Source organism: Prosopis cineraria, unplaced genomic scaffold, assembly GCF_029017545.1.
Source record: "Prosopis cineraria cultivar Desert tree isolate PC_DT_omini unplaced genomic scaffold, ASM2901754v1 PC1, whole genome shotgun sequence".
In the NCBI taxonomy this organism is placed as follows: domain Eukaryota; kingdom Viridiplantae; phylum Streptophyta; class Magnoliopsida; order Fabales; family Fabaceae; genus Prosopis; species Prosopis cineraria.
The window spans coordinates 53,871,084-53,890,513 of record NW_026555332.1 but is presented as its reverse complement, the minus strand read 5'-3'; the positions used below and the strand labels follow the sequence as shown (position 1 = coordinate 53,890,513).

General features: G+C 34.4%; 2 protein-coding genes across 4 annotated transcripts; both read left to right on the top strand.

Annotated features, from left to right (window-relative positions):
* The first annotated feature begins 1,355 nt into the window (after window positions 1–1,355).
* On the top strand, window positions 1,356–3,715 carry LOC129304863 (uncharacterized protein At4g15970-like). 2 transcript variants are annotated; one of them, XM_054944701.1, is made up of 4 exons: window positions 1,356–1,733; window positions 2,276–2,644; window positions 2,975–3,086; window positions 3,212–3,350. In XM_054944701.1, exons 1-4 carry the CDS (start codon window positions 1,590–1,592, stop codon window positions 3,214–3,216), a joined length of 630 nt encoding a protein of 209 aa, XP_054800676.1. In that variant the 5' UTR covers window positions 1,356–1,589; the 3' UTR covers window positions 3,217–3,350. The 2 variants fall into 2 exon arrangements, with proteins under 2 accessions (XP_054800676.1, XP_054800668.1); XM_054944693.1 differs by having other exon boundaries at window positions 1,369–1,733; window positions 2,975–3,715.
* Window positions 3,716–13,202: 9,487 nt separating this feature from the next.
* On the top strand, window positions 13,203–15,392 carry LOC129286874 (F-box/kelch-repeat protein At3g27150-like). Of its 2 annotated transcripts, none has more exons than XM_054922959.1 (2): window positions 13,203–13,570; window positions 13,883–15,392. In XM_054922959.1, the coding sequence occupies exon 2, from the start codon at window positions 13,981–13,983 to the stop codon at window positions 15,163–15,165; it is 1,185 nt and encodes a 394-aa protein (XP_054778934.1). In that variant the 5' UTR covers window positions 13,203–13,570; window positions 13,883–13,980; the 3' UTR covers window positions 15,166–15,392. The 2 variants fall into 2 exon arrangements, with proteins under 2 accessions (XP_054778934.1, XP_054778943.1); XM_054922968.1 differs by having other exon boundaries at window positions 13,203–13,668.
* The last annotated feature ends 4,038 nt before the right edge of the window (window positions 15,393–19,430 follow it).

The window sequence follows — 19,430 nt, the reverse complement described above, 5'->3', positions numbered from 1 at the left end:
TTGACTGTAATTTTTTCAATTTTATATAATAAAAATCATGTATCATCAAATACAGATTTTTTTAATTATTATATTAAAAAGGTATTCAATCTCGTCAAACAATTAAATTTTATCAAATTTTAATTTGGCAAATATAGTTTTCAATGAACAATTTTTTTAGAAATTAAAAATTAAACACACAATAGACCCGGGGAAATATCGTCAATTGTCGACCTTTGGCTGCATGTGATTAATTTCAAACTATTTTTGGGTTGATTGCTGACACATGTTCATTTTCTTGGTCAACTCAATTTCATTTAAAAAATAATAATGGGCAGGTAAAAGATTTAATAAATCACAAGGACTAAATGTCTTACCCCAAAAAAAATAAAAGATCATGAGGACTAATTATGGCAATAAATTGCAGGAGTGCTAGAGATGTAGAGTCTTAATGTAAACAAGAATTTTTATGCTCTCTTACCATAATTTGCTCAGATACAAATAAGAAGAAAGTAACTTGATTAATGGTGTAAGGTTACAAAATTATAGAATTACAAAAAAATTGAAAAAAAGAACTAAATTATAAGTATAAGAGATAAAGTGAGTAACAAAGTGTCTGAGTTATTTTGATATTCATTGCTGCCTTCTTTCCTCTCTAAAAATTTATTTATAATATTTATCCAAGGTCATTGTGTTTGCAAAACTAAGAGTTCGGATGCTTCATGTCAAAATATCCATTACTACTAGACTTGTTCTCCCAGACTTTAGTGTACATTCAAATAACTATCCCATATTCAAATAACGATCTTCCTAGTTTAGTCACTCTAAATTTTAAGGGTTACATTCTCTTCATGACCCAACATTTACTTAGTTCAAAAAGTCTATTTTAAATGGATAACCTAACTCTTCACTTTTCACTATTTTGCACTTTTATTTAAATGTAAATGTTTTAGACCCAAATAAGGACAAAATGAGTGCTCCTTGTGTTAGGTGATATTCTTATTTGATGTTGCTAAAAAATGCATAACTTAATAATTTCTATAAGTAAAATCGGCCAAAAATAAATAAAATGAAAACTTATTCCGCAATGCACTGAATTAAAAGAATCAAAAAGTAATGTTTGTTATTTATCTATTTATTAAAAAAAAGTGCAATTTAAATCGAATATCAAAGAAGATTCATTTTCAGAGCATGTCTGAAATCAGTATAAAATCTAGATTGCACGAAAAGTGGAAATAATATAAATCTACGGAAATTGGAACTTTAAAAAGACCAGTTATGATCCAATTACACAATCAATTCAAAGAAAGGCACCACAAATATTAGAAAGAAAAATTTTCAAGAGCGTGCGGGTGCCAAGTGCTTAATTGGATAGCATTATACTCATTGATGCTCTTATCTTTTTGAAGTGAATCCAAGTGAATTATGCCTTTCCTTTTTCAAGATCTCCACGATTCATTCGGCCTTTATGACTTTCCTTTCAATCCACTGTCCTCTTTCTCAATGGTGACCCCCTTTTTTTTTACATAGACAAAAGAAGCCCTAAATTTCCAGCCATCAAAGGACGATTTGGCCTAAAAGGCTTCTAATTTTTATTTGCCTGTAGAAGGATGAGAGAGTTGGGGCTGAGAAAATGGCAGTCTCTCTCTCTTGCTGCTGCTTTCTTCATCGTCCTGATTTGCATCCTTCTGTTTCACTCTTCTGATTTTGTTCGAAGTGGTAATCGGAGAAGGATTTTGCTTAAGCCACCAGCTGTAAGCATCATAGTTTACCTATCAACTTATGTTTCTGCGTTTTCTTATATTTGATTTTGCATTTGCCCACATCCACATGATCTCCGTCGACTGGTACCAGTGCTTCTGTATGCTCCCTTTTTTTCTTGGACTTTTTGTTGATTATTATTTGAAGATGAAACCTTATTGACCAAAAGAAAGAAACAAAAAGAAGATGAAAGCTTCGTTGGGCAACGATGAAAATAGAGATTGAGTGGAGTTTTGAGATGGGACAGCAGCAGAACAATCATAACTTTTACTTTCATATTGGCATGATAATCTGGCCCCTTTATTATTTCTGTTTCTCTCGGTGTTACATAAGAATCTCGGTGTTACATAAGAACATTAAACCAAAAAAAGCTGTGACATAAAATCCTAGGAACAGAACAGTGATCCAAGAAAAGGGAATAACGATACACCCATGAATTCTCCATCATATTGGTATTGGATGCAACAAACGCACAACACTCTGGTATTTTTTTTTTTTTAATTTGTTCTTGAACCTGACGCTGTTTTCCTATCAGTCCCTCTCAGAAAGAGAAAAATGGGATCAAGTTCTGAGGAAAGCGACCATGCCAGACAGAACAGTGATACTCACAATGCTAGATGAAGCATGGGCAAGCCCTGGATCTATCATTGACGTTTTCCTACGAAGTTTCAAAGTCGGGGAAGGGACGGAGAGGTTTTTGAATCACTTGGTAATCATACCCATGGACTCAAAAGCACTTAACTACTGCAGATCCTTGCATCCCTATTGCTTCTATCCATCCATCTTTTCTCATAATCTTCGCTTCATTGCACAATCTAGAAACCCAAACCACAATGTGTTCATTTGGAAAAGAAACTACGTCCTGCTCCAAGTTCTTGAACTGGGTTACAACATAATCTTCACGGTAAGATTTTCAATCTTCTTGTAACTTCTTCTCTCCATTTAAAATACAGATCGTTTCGGAGTGGAATGCAGAGCAAACAATAATAGTTTAAAAGTTTCCTGAAAATTATACTCATTTTTTTAATATTTAAATCTTATTGGAATATAGAATACATTGAAGGAATTAAAAAAAAAAAATGCTGTCCGAAACTCAATGACACGAATGAAAAAAGATTGAAAGAATGAAAAGAATTAGAAGGAGCCCAAGAGACGCTGCTGTACTCTTTTACTATGTCTATATTTTACACCAATGAACTTGAACTGCTTGAACCGTGGAGTTTTGTTTTCGCAGGATGCAGATGTAATGTGGCTCAGAAGTCCACTCTTACAATTTCATCCCCAAAATGAACTCACAATATCATGTGATTTCTCAAGTTATAAACGAAGAGGAGGTGACGTGCAAGGTGGGGGACTTTTCTTCCTGAAATCAACTGCGATATCAATCGAATTCTTCAAGTACTTCAATTTCATGAAGGTTCTATATCCAAACTCACGTGTCAACAAGTCCCTCTGTTCGTATATTGTGCAGAGTGAAGACGTAGTTGCAGCGTATGGCTTTCGAGTTCAGTATGTGAATACAACTTATTTCGGTGAATTCTGCCACCTTGACAAGTATCAGTTTAGGGAGGTTTATAGCATGCATGCCAATTGTTGTGAAGATCTTAGGAGTAAAGTTTATGACCTGAAGCTTGCTCTCCATGATTGGGCCCGCTTCAGAGCACATTCATCAGATAATTATACTTCGAAGCCTACGCCTTTCAGGTGGAGAGCTCCAAATAAGTGTCTGGCATCACGACATGAATAATTACCCCTAGATATTTGCTTCCCAAAGCTTGTCCTTTGCTCTGTTAATAAATGCCAGCATATAGTTGCAATTTGCAAAGAAATAACTTCAAAATATGAACAATGTTTTTTTTTTTTAAACTAAATCTTAGATGTGGATGCTAGACCATGGCATTGCAAACATAGAAATTGCTGCTTCGTAAATGATGAGCTAGTGACAGGAAATGGTATCGGCCATATTGTTCATGGTTGTTTTTCGACAGCAAAGACTCTAGTACTAACTGATGCTCCTTTTTCTTTCGATTCTTTCTACGACATGGCTATAATATTGACTCAACACCACGAACTATTGACAGACTTTCTAAGTAAATTGCGCATCACATCCTCTCAAAAACAAACCAAACTTCTACGCCAAGTTCCAGCTTCACATTACCATCCGTCTAATACCTATGCTCTCTATTATATAATATAAAATTTATAGAAAATCCCTCGTGAACTTAAACTCGGTGCCAGACGTGGCCCAAATCTGATTAAGCAAACAAAAGTGCGGGACCGATGAGGTAAGCAAAAAGGCGAACCTTGTGAGATTACGCTTAGCAGCCTCGCGTGACAAACGCTTCCTCTCGTCTTAATTCCTGAATGACACCAACCATCGTGAGCTATCTTCGAAACCTTCCTTTCTCGTCGGGCTCGCTGTCGTCCTCCTCCACCTGCACATTGCCTGTAGACTGGAAAAAGAGGATGTTCTCATAAGCGAGAGGTGGCAGATCGCAGAGGATAACTCTGTCGATAAAGAAGGAGACGAAGGGAAGTGGTCAAATCATGTGTGGCCACATTTCTGGATCTGAAACGGAAAGAGACTCGATGAAGAGCAGAGATCGAAATGTGGAGCGTGGCAGCCATGGACGGGCCTGTATCGTTGGAAAAGATTACGGAGCTCCCGATGATTTCAGTTTGATTGGAGAAAGAGACACGTGGATCAAAATGGGCGTCACAAGCCTGTTGAAGTTACTTTGGAAATAATTGGGCCTGCATTGCGTTTTTTTTTTTTGACCAAAGCCTGCATTGCGTTTAACTTGGATAAGTTTTTATTGTTCTAATCTGGGATGCAGAATGATCCAACTAATCAGTTACAAAAACAAACAATCGACGTTGTTTGGCAGATGTTTCACTGCGAGCATCATTGATCCCTAATACAAAATTGTAAGGCTTATTAATTATGTGCTTGTCGTCAACTTCGTTAATATAATACAGTATTTATCATGGTTTTATCGTCATTTTCATATTTGTTATTTGCGTCGCATAGTTTGTAAGCGAGATAATTAATTTGAACTCGTTTTTCAAATTTTGTTCAAGTTTGTAGCTAAGTAACTTCTATAATCATTCGCTTCATGTTTAGTTGACGGGATATAATATCAATATATTTTATTATATAAGTAAATTACTTAATTAATGTTTTTCTAAACAGTTTGAATAGCCCGTACGATTGTTCTGTTTTTTTTTTTTTCTGGCCTACTTTTGGAGGAGTGAGATTTAGTTCTAAACAATCTTAATTAATTATCACCGGTTCCAACTTAGCCAAATAGTTGTCTCAATTCAAATTTCAAACATCATATATTGGGGGAGGCCATATAAACCATGTATAGACCATGTTCAATGGGAGGTTCTTAGAGCGCCTTCAAGAGCCAGTTAGAGTCGCCGTTTTTAGCAAAGATAATCTTAGATATCATTCCCTTTAATGGAGTGGTGTTCTAGCAACTTCTTGTAGGATCTCCACATGTGTCCATTAAATATATATATATATATATATACTTATTGATTAATATGATCGGCAGATGGATATTGCAGAGAATTGTGTTTGAAAATTGGCATTGGAAGATGTGAAAGCTATATTGTTTAAACCACCTTGGTCAAAGGTGAAAAAGAACAAGTTCAGAAAATAACCTAGAAGACGTGCCCTTGGCCTAGCTTGCAGGCCGAGAAAGTGATCTAAATGCTCTATGTATATGATAAGAGGAGGATCGACGTCATCTCAAATATTCTGCATCTCCTTTGTCTCATGACTTTGTCCACACGTACATGTATCTATCAGCTATGATTTATATACTCGGCAGTCACGAGTTGGTTCTTGATAATCATGCTTGTATAATATAAGGTCCTTTGATTCATGCAAGATTCACTAATGACGAGCCACATCATCGGCAAAATTAAGTTATATACATAACTAGACTTGCATTTACAAATAACAGCATGAACTAAGTTATTGTTTATTGGTTTATAGCTTATAAATTGTCTGTTTTGCTACTCAAGGATTGATCATATGATAGAATATTATCATATGATAGAATATTGAAAAGAAGAAAGATGGCCACGTACATGGAGATGCCTCCAACAACTCTCATGCTACTTTTTCAAGAAGACAAATAATTAATCTTCTTGTCGCGAACACGGAAAAGTTTGATTTTAAAGAGTGAGATCAAATTCAAGAATTCAGCCTAGAAACAACGTACTTAACTGGAAAGTAAGGCTGGCTGCCATTTCCTCTATAGAAGTGTAAAGCCCCACAATCATCGTTCTAACGTACCTAATAGCACTAACCAATTGACAGATTATAGCCCGAAAGCATGTATTCCCCATTAGTTTCCCTTTAAAACCTCTTTTTTGGCCCACAAGTTTATCGATATGGTGCTTTAATGTCTTGCAACCAAGTCGAAGAGACAGATCTTGATGAATTTGGAAGATCATATACAGATTCAGAAATCTTGGGTGCATACGTCCGTTAGCACTAAATAGAAATAATAATTTCAGCCGAAATTATAATCGTGTACGATTATTCCTATTTTAATCAATATATCCAGATTGCTTGTAGCTACTACACGCAGATTAAAATTACGAGGAATCAGTCATCATGAGTTCCCCCTTTAATTTCCACCCAACCAAGAGAGGCACGTAACCATATTACTGCGATACAAACGTTGAACTGCTCTTGACTAAACCATGAATCTTGTATATTATAATGTTCAAACACTCCAGGCTTGAGATTTTTTCCACCTTTTCCTCTAGGTTGAGGTGACTGACTGTTCATGGCGTAAATCCCACGTGGATATGCGTGTGAGGGAGAGAGAGGGAGATAGAGATCAGGTTTAAAGGTACATGTCTTTTACTTTTTATCTTTTTATAAGTTCTTATTATTAATGAATTTTAAAAAATTAAAGCTATTGTTTATGCCAAGAGTGTGAGATAGAGATATTTTTAGAAATCAGCCATGAATGTGTGGTTGAATCTTGTAGATGGAACTAGCTAGAAAGATATACCGATAAAATTATGTGATTTAATTTGGTGCGTGTTTTATGTTCCCGAGAGGCAGCATGTGTCTGGAGCGGAGGTGGAAGATTAATGTTTACATAAAACCATGTGAGGTTCACTGCATCAAGAAAGGATCCAGACTTCTTTATTCTTAAACTATGCTAAAAAGCCTAAAAGCATGTATCCTGAGCACCCTGCTTTAATTTTTGGTCACCCTGCTATATAATCTTTGTTTTCTTTAACTTTGAAGCGTCCTGCGAGAGGCGTTAGATGTCCCTTCCGAGACTAAATAACCAAACTATCAAACAAATATTTTTATCAACGAATACAAAAAATATTTTTAATAATTATTTATAATTGAACTCAACAATATTTAAATTTAATTATGTTATGTAATTATATATTGAAAAAGAATCCTTCACTATTTAGATAGGGAGAGTCACATTCATCAGCCCGTGAAGAATTCAAAATTTAAGTTTGATAACTGTACTTAATATAAATATTGAGTGCCTGTATTATTTAAATCGTTAAAATTCAGATCAATAGTTATAAATTTATACTCCACTTGAAATTAATAAATGATAAAGTTTATTTGAATCATTTATCTAAATTTTAATTATTCATATGATACAAACATTCAATACTTATATAAAGTATAGTTGCTAAATTTAAATCTTATATAAGATGGTCTAGTCGTTAGTGCTGGAGCATTGCCACCCGTTAGTGTGAGTTTTCTTTCTTCAAAGAAAAAGAAAAAGAATGAAGAGAATTTTACTAATTCAAAAATAAAATTGAGAATCCATGCCCTATAGTAAGATTTCAAAGTTTTTTAATACATTCGTGCTGATAAGTTACTCATGGGAGTCTTGAATGAGATTCTCTCTTTTAATTATGCAGGAAAATATATCACCTTCCCTTTTTATTTATATAGGGGTAGGTGGATGCATTTGTAGCTAGGTTATCTATCTATTTCCAAAACTATTTAGTTTGAAGTGGTTCTGTCCTCAAACGATTGTCTAACCAATCATAACATGAATTGGTGGTCTGATCAGATCCGAAACGTTCCGTCGTCGTTCACTTTTTAAAACTAACAATAAAGCTAGCTTTAGCACTGATCAAATGCTCTAGTCTGATAAAAATAAACACCCTTCCAGCACAGATACAAAGCAAAAGCGTACACGCAAATAATTAAACAAATAGCAGTGGAGTCACTAGAAACTTGACTCTTTGCACACTAAATAAAACGTTTTAGGAGAATATATATACAAAGGGATACCTAACCCTCCTCTGCACTTCCTTCGGTTAATTAAGGCGTGTCATCTTCTGTATCATTGCTTGAAATTAAAGTTAAATACTCGACACCAAATAATTCACCATTTCATATGAATACAATCTTGATTGCAAAATAAAAACACGTATAAGCGCATGTGAATGCACACGTAGATATTTTTAAGAAAATGAGTTGTCATCTAAAACACTTATAATGGTACTGTGCTGTTGGAAATCGTAAAGTCATTATATATATATATATATATATATATATAACACGTCTTTTTCAATCATGACCCGTTTTAATTTTACTATAATAGTACATGGGCTGGGTTTGGCGTTATCTTAGCCTATTACTTGGCCTGAAGTGAAGCTCAGGCTAGCTCGGTACCTTTTGTTCAGGTCGGATATTACCCAACTTGAGAAATATTTTTTTTAAGAAAAATATTTGAAAATAATGAATTTTTTTATCTGTCACTAATAAACTTGTCATAATTTTAACATTTTATATAAAAATAAACTAAGTAGGAAAAGTAATAATTTTTAAAATAAACTCAACAATTATTCATTATTTTTATATAATATTACTCACTCAAAATTGTTAAAATTGAAATCATAGAAAAACATCAGTGACAATCATGATAAGAACAATATGTTACGTGAAATGTATCAATAAATAAGATATTGTAAATAATTAAGTTTCACCAAATTAAAAAAAATGCATGTTTTTTCAGGCATCCTAACTATATTGTAATATACGGCACAAAATGTATCGCACGGATTTTGGCTTATAGTCAGGGCTGGCCAGCTTTTGAGTCTGTGGATTCCACGTAAGTCATATACCTTCGCCAGAAGCGCTGCAATATTTTACAAAATGAGGCATTAAAAAGTAGAAACAATGAATGACGTTTGAGATTCCCTCTCGCATCAATAATCACGAATCAATCAACAAAACGTGTAAAGATACAGTAGTGATCGTTTTGATATCGATATTAATTAGTCGATGTGTCCGATTCTGCGTCTGGCTAATTAGTCACGTAGCTTTCATTCTCAACCCTCCTATACATGGCCATCATCGCCAACTTTTTTCCTCCTCGAAGTGTCGTTAATTAATTTGAACGCCAAATTCTAAAATCATCATAGTTCGTCTAAAAAATCCCAATCATTTTCACCCGCCTCCTCTACGTCATACATACATTAGACCTCTTACAAATTAAATTCGATATAATTCAAAATAATTATCGATACTGGAGTAAAAAATCAGTGTCGTTTTCGATCACTGGCTAGATTGATAGTGACAGAGAATAAGAACAATAACTTGTAGAGTGAAGATCAGTTTTTGCTCAGGCATGACGAACTTCTGTGTAGAAGTTGCCAAATTTTTTTTTTAATTTAGGGAAAAAAAAATAGCGATGACTGAATTAATAATTACCATGGACACAGGCTCTTACAGCACGCTCGTGTGCTCAATTATTTTCCCTTAAAACCCTCCAAAGATCAATTAGGTACAAGTTCTTCATTTGTTAGCCGCTCCAAATTAAATATTTATTAATTTCATTTAGTGGAATGCAAAATATCACGAAAAATAAATTCAAAACAAACTTGAGAATAAAAGTTTACTCTCCTCTACTGTACTTATCTCATAAAACAAAAATTAAACATCACTAAACAATAATCATAAAATTAGTAAAGAATATTTTAATGGATGTGTCCGAATATTCTGGCTGTACTTCTACGCTTGTCCGAATATGCTGGCTGTAAAAAAACATTGAATTATTCTAAAAATATATAGGTTAATATATCCTCAAATAATCAACGAGAGCTTCATAACAAGCAGTAGCGTACTTTTTTGGCAGGAAAGCAGCAGCGTACTTGGTTATGTATTGTATGGCCTTCTTTAGAGTACGACCGTACGAGGTGGTATGTGATTCGGACGTCCAAAATCCGGCGGCAGCGACGGTTTGGGACTTTTATTCTCCGAATATGTTTGGAGATCGTGAGAATCTTTTGCCTTTTGCAAATACAAGCATCACTGCCGGTGACTAATTATTATTATTATTAAATATTAAACGTCCACCGTTGCTTGTACTGCGGAGAAGGGAATCTTCATAAACTGGACCTTGGCTTTTTCATCGAGCTATTGTGGCTGAGGCTCGAAATTGACACTAACCGGCACTTGGGTGGCATATACATTTTAATTATTTTACCGAACAATTTCTTTTTGTCACGAAAGTTTGAATATGCGACTTGAATTTTACATGCAGTCTAGTAAGTTAAGTTCAAAAGGTTATAATTATTATAGTAATTGTATATGTGTCAAAAGAAGTCTCACATTGACTGAATGCAAAGAATTCATAGTGTATAAATATTAAGGAATATAAAATTGGCCAATAAAATAAGTTTAGAGGAGAAGTGAGTTCGCGAGTTCAAAATAGACCAATTCAAAATAATTACAGTTAAAAATAATCGATTCGCCTCTTACACTTGTATTCAAGAGGCACTAGGTTCTTTTTACTGAATTATTTTTACAAAAAGCAAATAATTATTTATTTATATGAGCTTGCCAAAGAACCTTGAATTTTAGCTATTTGGAGTTCGAATTCAAATCTTAGCCATATTTGGGTTTTAAACCATTTCTCAAACGAATTTTGCTAATAGCTTTTCATTAGTATTTTGTCCCCCTTAATGGCTCAGTGCTTAATGAAAATAATATTCTTGTAACCAAGGTTTAATGTTGAATTAATCCGGTGATTGCAACTTCAATGTTCGTCCAAGATATCGGCCTATACATGGGCATGCATGCAGGCAGAACCATTTACTTGCCTCTTGAGTTTTCAAGGCTCTTCTTTTCTCCTCCAACTTCTGCTGTGTTCTAATTTGTCTACATTACATTGCTAGTGTTTGTTGTCCTGTTGCTTTGCGTTTGCAGGACGTGCTTATTGAATCTTGAAGAAATGCAAGTTTGTCGTACTAATATGTCGAAATAGTTTTTAAGGATAGTATCATTTGGCACAACTCAAACAACCTTCGTTTTCCTACCTACTACCAACAATAATACCTTTCAAATTGGTGAAACAAGTGTTATTGATATTTAAAAAAAATAAGTTTAAAATATCAATTAAAATTATTACAAATTCAAGAGTTTCAACTGCAAATAAATATTTAAGTATTAACAATAAATTTTAGATTGTAACATAAATTTCTAAACTGTTTGAATTCATATTTGTAATTTATTTTGTTAAATTTTTTATTAAGAACCTAACTATCATTAATTCATTCATTTGAGGCCCAACTGTCCTTCTCCCTACATTAAATACACTCATATAAATGTTGTTAGCAATCGACACAAACTCAGTCACAGCCTCACTCTACCAATGGCCCAAGTTGCTTATGCGTGGCTTAATCGGGCAATCTTGACATATCAATAGGAGCCCACCCCTAAGAGAAAAACATGCCTCTTCAATTTAAGGTTAGGAAATGAGCCAAGCTTATAGGGTTGGGCTTGAGCATTAAAGCTTTAAAATAGAACAGCTAGCTTATAAAGACCAATTCTAATGGGCTGAAGGCCTAAATAAGCTAGCTCAATAGGGCCAAAGGCAACCTATTTAGGCTTATTTATTTATTTATATTTTAAAATATAATTTATTATCATAGTATTATTGATGTTTTTGGTAACATTTCAAATATTTAGTTGTTATAGTATTTTTTTTTAGAATTAAAATTTACATAATACTTTGGGCTGTTTAGTATTTTTTGGATAAAGTCTGGTTTGTTTAATTCTAGACAATAATTTGTTTCATATCACATATGTGTGTTAATATTTTTAAATTATATTTTTTAATGACAGAGTATTTTTTATATTTATATAATCTTGTATTGTATGACTTGAATTATAAATTTATAAAAATTAATATTTTATTATTTAAAATAATGGTATTTTTGCATCATCAAAACATTGTTAATATTAAGAATTAAGATGCTGTCAGTGTGATTTGACATTAGAGTAAGATTGTATGTTGCAATGGAATGAATGAATTATTTTTAATTTAAAAAAAAAAAAAAAAGAGCCTGAAGCACGCAGAGTCAGCCTTAATCCTATCTTACTTAGGGTCAGGCTTTAAACATGATCCTCTCAAAGAATACTCAATTCAAATGGGTTGATCCTTTAAGGCTAAGTTAACTTGCTTTCTCAACTCTACTTTTCATGAATTGCTGGATTGTAGAAAAAATTTATTTTGTAAGAGTAAATTGAAATGTTTATTTTTTTAATTAATATCAATAATTTAACTACTTTTTTTTAATTTTGGTGAAGTAATTAAAAATAACTTATAGTAAGTTATAAGTAGAGAATATTAGTAATAAAAAATATAGGTGTAAACAAAAAGAAAATGAATAAATCAATTAAGATACAATCATTTTAAAATATAGTTTCATAAATTAACTCTGCACTTTGGTAGCTCCACCGATGTTTAGCACAGTCTCTTACTGTGTACTTTGTTCGGGCTGTACAAATTATTCAAATGAAAGATTATTTGTCTTCTTTTTATGTAGAATGAGGGATATCGCTTTAGCAAAACCACAAAAAAAAAATAACAATAGAAGCTAATGTTCTCTTTTTAGTATAAAAGTAAAAATTACCTATAAACAAAAGAGAATACTAATTCTACGCGTTTACTGTTATCCTCATTCTATATCATCAATCATGACTGAATCTTCTCCTGTTCAACTTCCACTCTCACATTTTTTGCTCCAATAACTTCTACTGTTGGATTAGAGCAAATCTACGCTTTTTAATTATCTTTCACACAATTTTTTTAAAAACTTTTCAAATGTAATAATACCGAAAATAATTAAAATGCCTAGAAATACTTTCCTAAAGAGTTATCAACATCGATATAAACAGTAACCTTTGGTCAATGAAAAAAAAAAAAGGAATAGAAAAAGCTCTACGAGTTATTCTAGACTTCGAACCAAACACTAGCCACAATTTTTTTTTCTCAAATAACAATTGAGGAAAAAATATTGAAAATTTCAAGGGGGCTCGTGAAAACTGGAAAGCCACTTTCAGGGTTTAAAAATGGAAAAGTAGTGGGGATGCCCTGGACATAGAATTAAGAATTAACAACTTCATTTGGTGTATTTTAAAGGGCACAGGGCGTTTCCCTGATCAAGCCCTATTTTCCAGTTTTCACTCCATCATGGTGTTGGTGGGCGTCCCTCGTGTTATGTTACATCTCTTATCTCTACCATTCATGGCTTCTTCCCTCCGTTCTCATTCTCTCCTCTTCCTTCACATGCCTCTATCCGTAGCACCACATAGGTGGAGCCTCGCCTAAGTTATTGATTGTTCATTTTGTAACCTTCCTCTTTTCTTACTGTTTCGTTTTTCTCTGTTTCTGCGCTTGGCGTTTTCCTTCTCTTGTTTTATCACCCTTTCGCCGCCTTCCCTCATGTTCTTCTCTTCCACCTTGTCTTCTTTCTCCATTCTGCTTCCTCCCACCCATGCTTTCCCTGCTCGGTCCTCGTCCTGGTAAGCATATTTTCGCAAGTTTCTGGTTTTTTTAGCCACCGGTTCAGAGATTGTTTGGGCTTTACATTCGTGCACGTGCATTAGTTAAATTAGCCGCGGTATGTAAATTGTCTCTTTAGTCGAAGATTAAAGATTTTCCTGCGATTCATTCATTAATTTGTACTGGTACTGATCCAACCCACAAAGAGGGGCCAGGAGTCTGCTAGACGAGTATCTATTTGCTTCTGTTTTGAGCGTTCTCTAATCCTCTAATTTCACGCTAGTCATTGCTGCTGTGCTGACACTTTCCTGAATGTTTTTGCCCAAATACAGATTGTTGACTATCCGGAGGAAAAAGAAGCCAAGTTTCGAGAAAGAGGAGCGGCCTCATTCAACAAAGGAAAGAGGAGCGGCTTGGAAATGACATCAATATGACCACAACAATGACCATGACCGATAAGAAAACATTGCCTGTCTGGAGCACTGGGGGTGGCTTTCAGGCGAGCAAGACGAGAGTTACGGATGACAGAGGAAGTGGTTCCTCAGGTGACTTACCTCAGGATGCAGATTATAACATGCCGTCTCTGAGCGACGAGCTAGAGACCCTGATCTTGGCCAGACTTCCAAGATCTGAGCATTGGAAACTTTGCTTTCTTAACAAAAGGCTTCAAGCCCTTGTGAAGAGTGGTGAAATCATCAAAATCAGGAGAGAAATAGGGTTCAAAGAGCCCACCGTGTTCATGTTAGCAAGTGGAGAGACCAGTTGGTGGGTCTTCGATGAGTATTTCGAATCCTGCAGGATGCTCCCTTTTATCCCATCAGACTACAATTTCACATACGGAGACAAGGAGTCATTCTGTGCTGGCTCCCATTTGTTTGTTTCGGGCAGGGAATTCGATGGAGCTGCTATTTGGAGGTACGAGGTTGCAACAAACCAATGGTTCAAGGGTCCCTCCATGATCAATCCCAGGTGTCTCTTTGCATCAGCCACCTCTGGTAACTATGCTTTCGTCGCAGGTGGTCAGGACACAACAACTTATTCGGAAGTGTTGGACTCTGCTGAGAGATACAACTCACAGAGCAAGTATTGGGAATCTCTCCCTGGGATGAACCGGAAGAGAAAGTCTTGCTCGGGTTGTTTCATGGACAAAAAATTCTATGTCATTGGGGGACAAGATGAGCAACAGAACGTCCTTACTTGTGGGGAGTTCTTTGACGAGGAAACCAACGCCTGGAACTTGATTCCCGACATGTTGAAAGACATTCCCGTGTCGGTTTCAAGGTCCCCACCACTCGTTGCTGTCGCCAATAATCAGCTTTACGCGCTCGACGCCTCTTCCAACGAGCTGAAAACGTATCACAAGCGAAGCAACTCGTGGAAGAAGCTAGGAACCGTTCCAGTGATAGCAAGTGCTCAGGGAGGTTGGGGCGTGGCGTTCAGGTCTCTGGGGAATGAGCTGCTCGTGATCGGTGCAACTGCCACTTCGGGGCGTGGCTTGACGATCTACACTTGTTGCCCTGATCCTTCCGTTGAGGAGTTGCAATGGCGGCGGATTGAATGTGGCAACACGAAGCTTAGTCCCTTCATTTACAATTGTGCTGTGAGGGGAGCTTGAGGTCTGAATATTGCCAAGGAATAAGCAGAGTCACTCTGAAATCTATTAATAAGATTTGCAGGACATTCAGGACTTGTCTCTGCTTCAAGCTTCCATTCATTCGATCTGTTTTTCTAATGTGACTTGATGCGCCTCTTTAACTTATGATCATCGTTAGGAAGCCTGTTGATGTAACCTTTCTCATTTCATCTTTTAACACTGCAGATTTTCTTCTGTGTTTTGCTCCAGCTATCTGATTTCCTGGTGGAGATTTCTGTCAAAATTTATCCACATAAAAGCACTGGGTCAGTCATAGTAATCATCATCCACCACTAATGTGGCTCTCGCATTGTAGGTTTATTACCACCTCGCTTTTAAATCATTTGGTTCTCCCACAAATTAGGTTCATTTTCTGCCGATTTCGAACCATCTTCTAATCGCCACGGCTAGCCCCGCCCCTGAAGGGCATATGAAGAACCAACAAGAATATGGAAAATGACAGCTGTTGTTCCATATTAACGCAGAACATATGCCTCAGTGTGCTTTTCATTGCTAAAAAGGGGTTTAAGAAAGACTCAGCCAGATTCACCCTCCTAACCAAAAAAGAAGAAAGAAAGAAAGAAAGAAAACTGATTTAAACGAGAAGTATAATTATGACGCATTTAAAGCTCCAGATTAAATTAAGAAGACAAAACGCACTCTACATGTCTGTTTCAAGGTTAATAGTAGGTTTTTCTTGATTTTAAACCTAAAAACAATTCAGAATTGCATCTCTTATTGAAACATGTTGAACTGCCAAATTTAAGCATGTTTAACTATTTAACACTTGAACTAGGCAATTAAAGAGTGATCATTTAAGCATTTGGCGCTAGTTTTTTAGAAATAAATAATTTCTCAATTTTTTGAACATGTTCATTAGACTCGAGTAAATAAAGGCAGAACTTCATTGTAAGTCCATGAATGTGATATTATTACAAATGAAGTCCAATCAAATCTAAAATTTTACTATAGGATAAGAGAATCAAAATGAAATAAATTTTTTTGATTAAATGATCAAAACACCCTTAATGAAAAAGGAAAAAGAAAATGAGAATCACTCTTTAATTTAACTTGTTAAATATGTAACATAGCTTATTAAATTCCTTATATTACTTATAAATTTACCAAGCTCTAATTAAATATGTAATTTGTTAATTTCCTTCCATTACTTAATAAATTTGTTATGTTTCTCATTAATTATTTAACTTATTTTAAATCTACTGTAACTTGTTAAATTATTAACTTTAACTTGCAATATCTATTATGTTACTCGTTAAAAAAATAGCATTATGTGTTAAATCTCTTAACAGCACTTATATAGTCCATAACATGTGAATATTTAACTTATATTGGTCAATAATACGTGAACCCATAGTTGGTATTTAACTATATCAATACTCGGTAATTACTCAATTAAACTTGACAAGTTAATATGATAAAAAAACATAAAGACATTTCTGTACAACGAAAGCTTATTGGTCAGTAATACGTGAACCCATAGTTGGTATTTAATTATATCAATACTCGATAATTACTCAATTAAACTTGACAAGTTAATATAATAAACAAAAACATAAAGACATTTCTGTACAACGAAAGTTTTGTTGTCAATTTACATTCCAAGCTTAGTGTGGTAAATTCTTTGTCATTCTTTATTCTCCACCGCTTTCTCGGCCCTGCAAAGATTAAAACTCAAGTTATTATCATCCTTGTCACTAACTTAACCTATCTGTCATATTTAATTTTACTTTTTAATTTTCTAAAATGAACTTGTCATTTATAATATATAACTTGATAGGAAATTTTGACAATTCACATTCATCAAGCATTCACTTATCAATACACTAGCACTACTTGTTAATTTAACAAAAAAACTTATTATTTCACTGTACTAAAAAATTTCCAACAACTTGTCGCAAATAAAGTATCACTTGTTTGTTAAATCATCTTCACTGCATTAATTCACTTCAAATAAGTAAACCAACTTGTTATTGTACCATTCTAAAAAATTTCCATCCATATACTTTGTCAAGCATTCCCTTAAATTGGAATCTGACATTTTTGTTATTTTTCGAAGATTTCTTGTTATTATATGATCACTATACTTGTTCATGCAATCTGACATTTTACAAGCAAACAAGTAGATATTTAGGTTGTTAAATTGGAATGAACAAGAAGTAGCAAGTTATTTAATTCAGTTCAAACTTTGGCCACGGCTGCGTTTTGGTCAAAAAACATGGACGTTTTTATGTGTAATAGTTGCAAAATACTCGTGCCAAAAATAAAAATTTCTAAAATTATAAACTAATCACTGAAGACCAAGGAGTTGTGTATAAAAAAGCATCAATTTGGAGAGAGCATGGAGTACTGCTTTTGAAATAGACAATGGTTAATAGTTTGTGATCTATGTAGAAAATCATTTAAGATAGTTCGGACATATACAAAGCAAAACCACAGGAGGCACTTGTGAGGAGAGTAAAACAGATGAATTTAAGCCCTGTCAAGAAGAGTAGAGGAAGACTGAAGAAAATATTTTTAAAAGTTATTAAATGAGACCTTTTAATTAACAATATTTCTAAAAGCTTAATAAATTATAAAGTATAATGGTGTCATATAATTCATATAGCCGGCCTCATCTAGTAAGATGAGGCTTGTTGTTGTTGTATGGTTAATAGTCTGTAATTATCAAGTTCTAAAGCTAGATATAATGTTAATGGTAAAACTTGAATTCATTGTTTATTGGTTAAGATATCTATAGATCTTAAAGGATTCGCCCTCTTCTCATGTATAGAGTTTTAAGTGGGGAATAAAAAGTAGATAGGCAGGTCAGTCTTTCACAGAGGCAAATATGCACATATACTATTTCCTAACTTTATATACGCTACTTGCCACAAAAATAAGCTCAATTCCATCTTCCAAATTCAGCTGAAATCTATTTTGTAACTAGGCCACTTGCCTTTTCAACAAGTACACCAAGTTTCAAAAAATATTTATCAACATATCTTGACACAATCCAAAAGAATTATTAGCATGTTAAACCAATTAGGAAACCTTCGTAGCACTAACATAGAACTGGCTTGAACGTATTAACAACATAAAAATTATTAGAACAAAAGGAAGCAAGAAATGGAGGCAGTAATCAATTGGAAGTACCTACTTGTTGTCATCATCTGTTCGAAATGTGGCCCAGTAACTCTACAAGTGGTTTCTCTCTTCTTACTTGATCTTGGTCGATAACCATATCATCATTTGAAGTTGAATTAGTTCATCGTGAAATAAAATTCGACTCCTATCAGTACCAGCACAAGGGAAACAAACCCCTACCGTTGATTTCGAGCCATATTCAAAGCTATCCTTAGGAAACCCTACATGTCGGCTGACCCCTTGCCGCCACTCTGTCTTATAAACACCATCCTTGTCCTTGAACGTGGTAGCATTCCTAAACCTCATGTCCCAATACAGCTTCTTGACTACTCTCAAAGACACCGACACTCGCGACTCTCTGGTGCAATCCTTCACCTTCGAAGATGGCATCCCAACTTCTACAGCCAAGTTGACGACGACTTCTTTTGCCAACCCTGCTTGTCGTGGAACCTAAGCTCCGTCAGAAAAAGTCGCAAGAAGCAAGTTCGCAGATGATTTTGGATTCTAAAGCGATCGTGAATCATCGAGCACATGTCTTAGGGACGATGATCTATAAGGGAGGAACGGTGAGAGAAGAAGGAAGATGGTGAATCATCGAGCAAATGTCTTAGGTTATATTTATGCTTAGGGAGTTTTTTTTAAGAGAGAAATGGAGCTGAGTGGGATAGTTAAAAGGTCTAAACAAATTATTATTCGTGAGTTTATTTTTAAAGGAGGATGGAATGGTAAGGAATGATCTCTACAATCCTCCTTTAATAACTCGATATTTTTTATCCTTTAATAGTACAATATAATTATTTTATTTATAAAATTATTTTTAATCTTTTATTCTAATAAAAAAATTATTTATTATTATTTTTCAGTCATCTCTCTTACTTCCTATTAAGGTTGTGCATAAGTAGGGTTGGGTTAGGTATTACCCCAGTTAGTTGGACACTAGGCTGACCCGATTGATCCAAAAATATTTTTAAAAATATTTTTTGAAAAATATAAAAAAAATTTCCTTGAAATTTTTTTATTATTTAAAATATATTCTTCATAAAACTAATATAAAATTAAAAGTAATTTTTTAAAAATTTAAATGAACAACAACTGCCAATTAT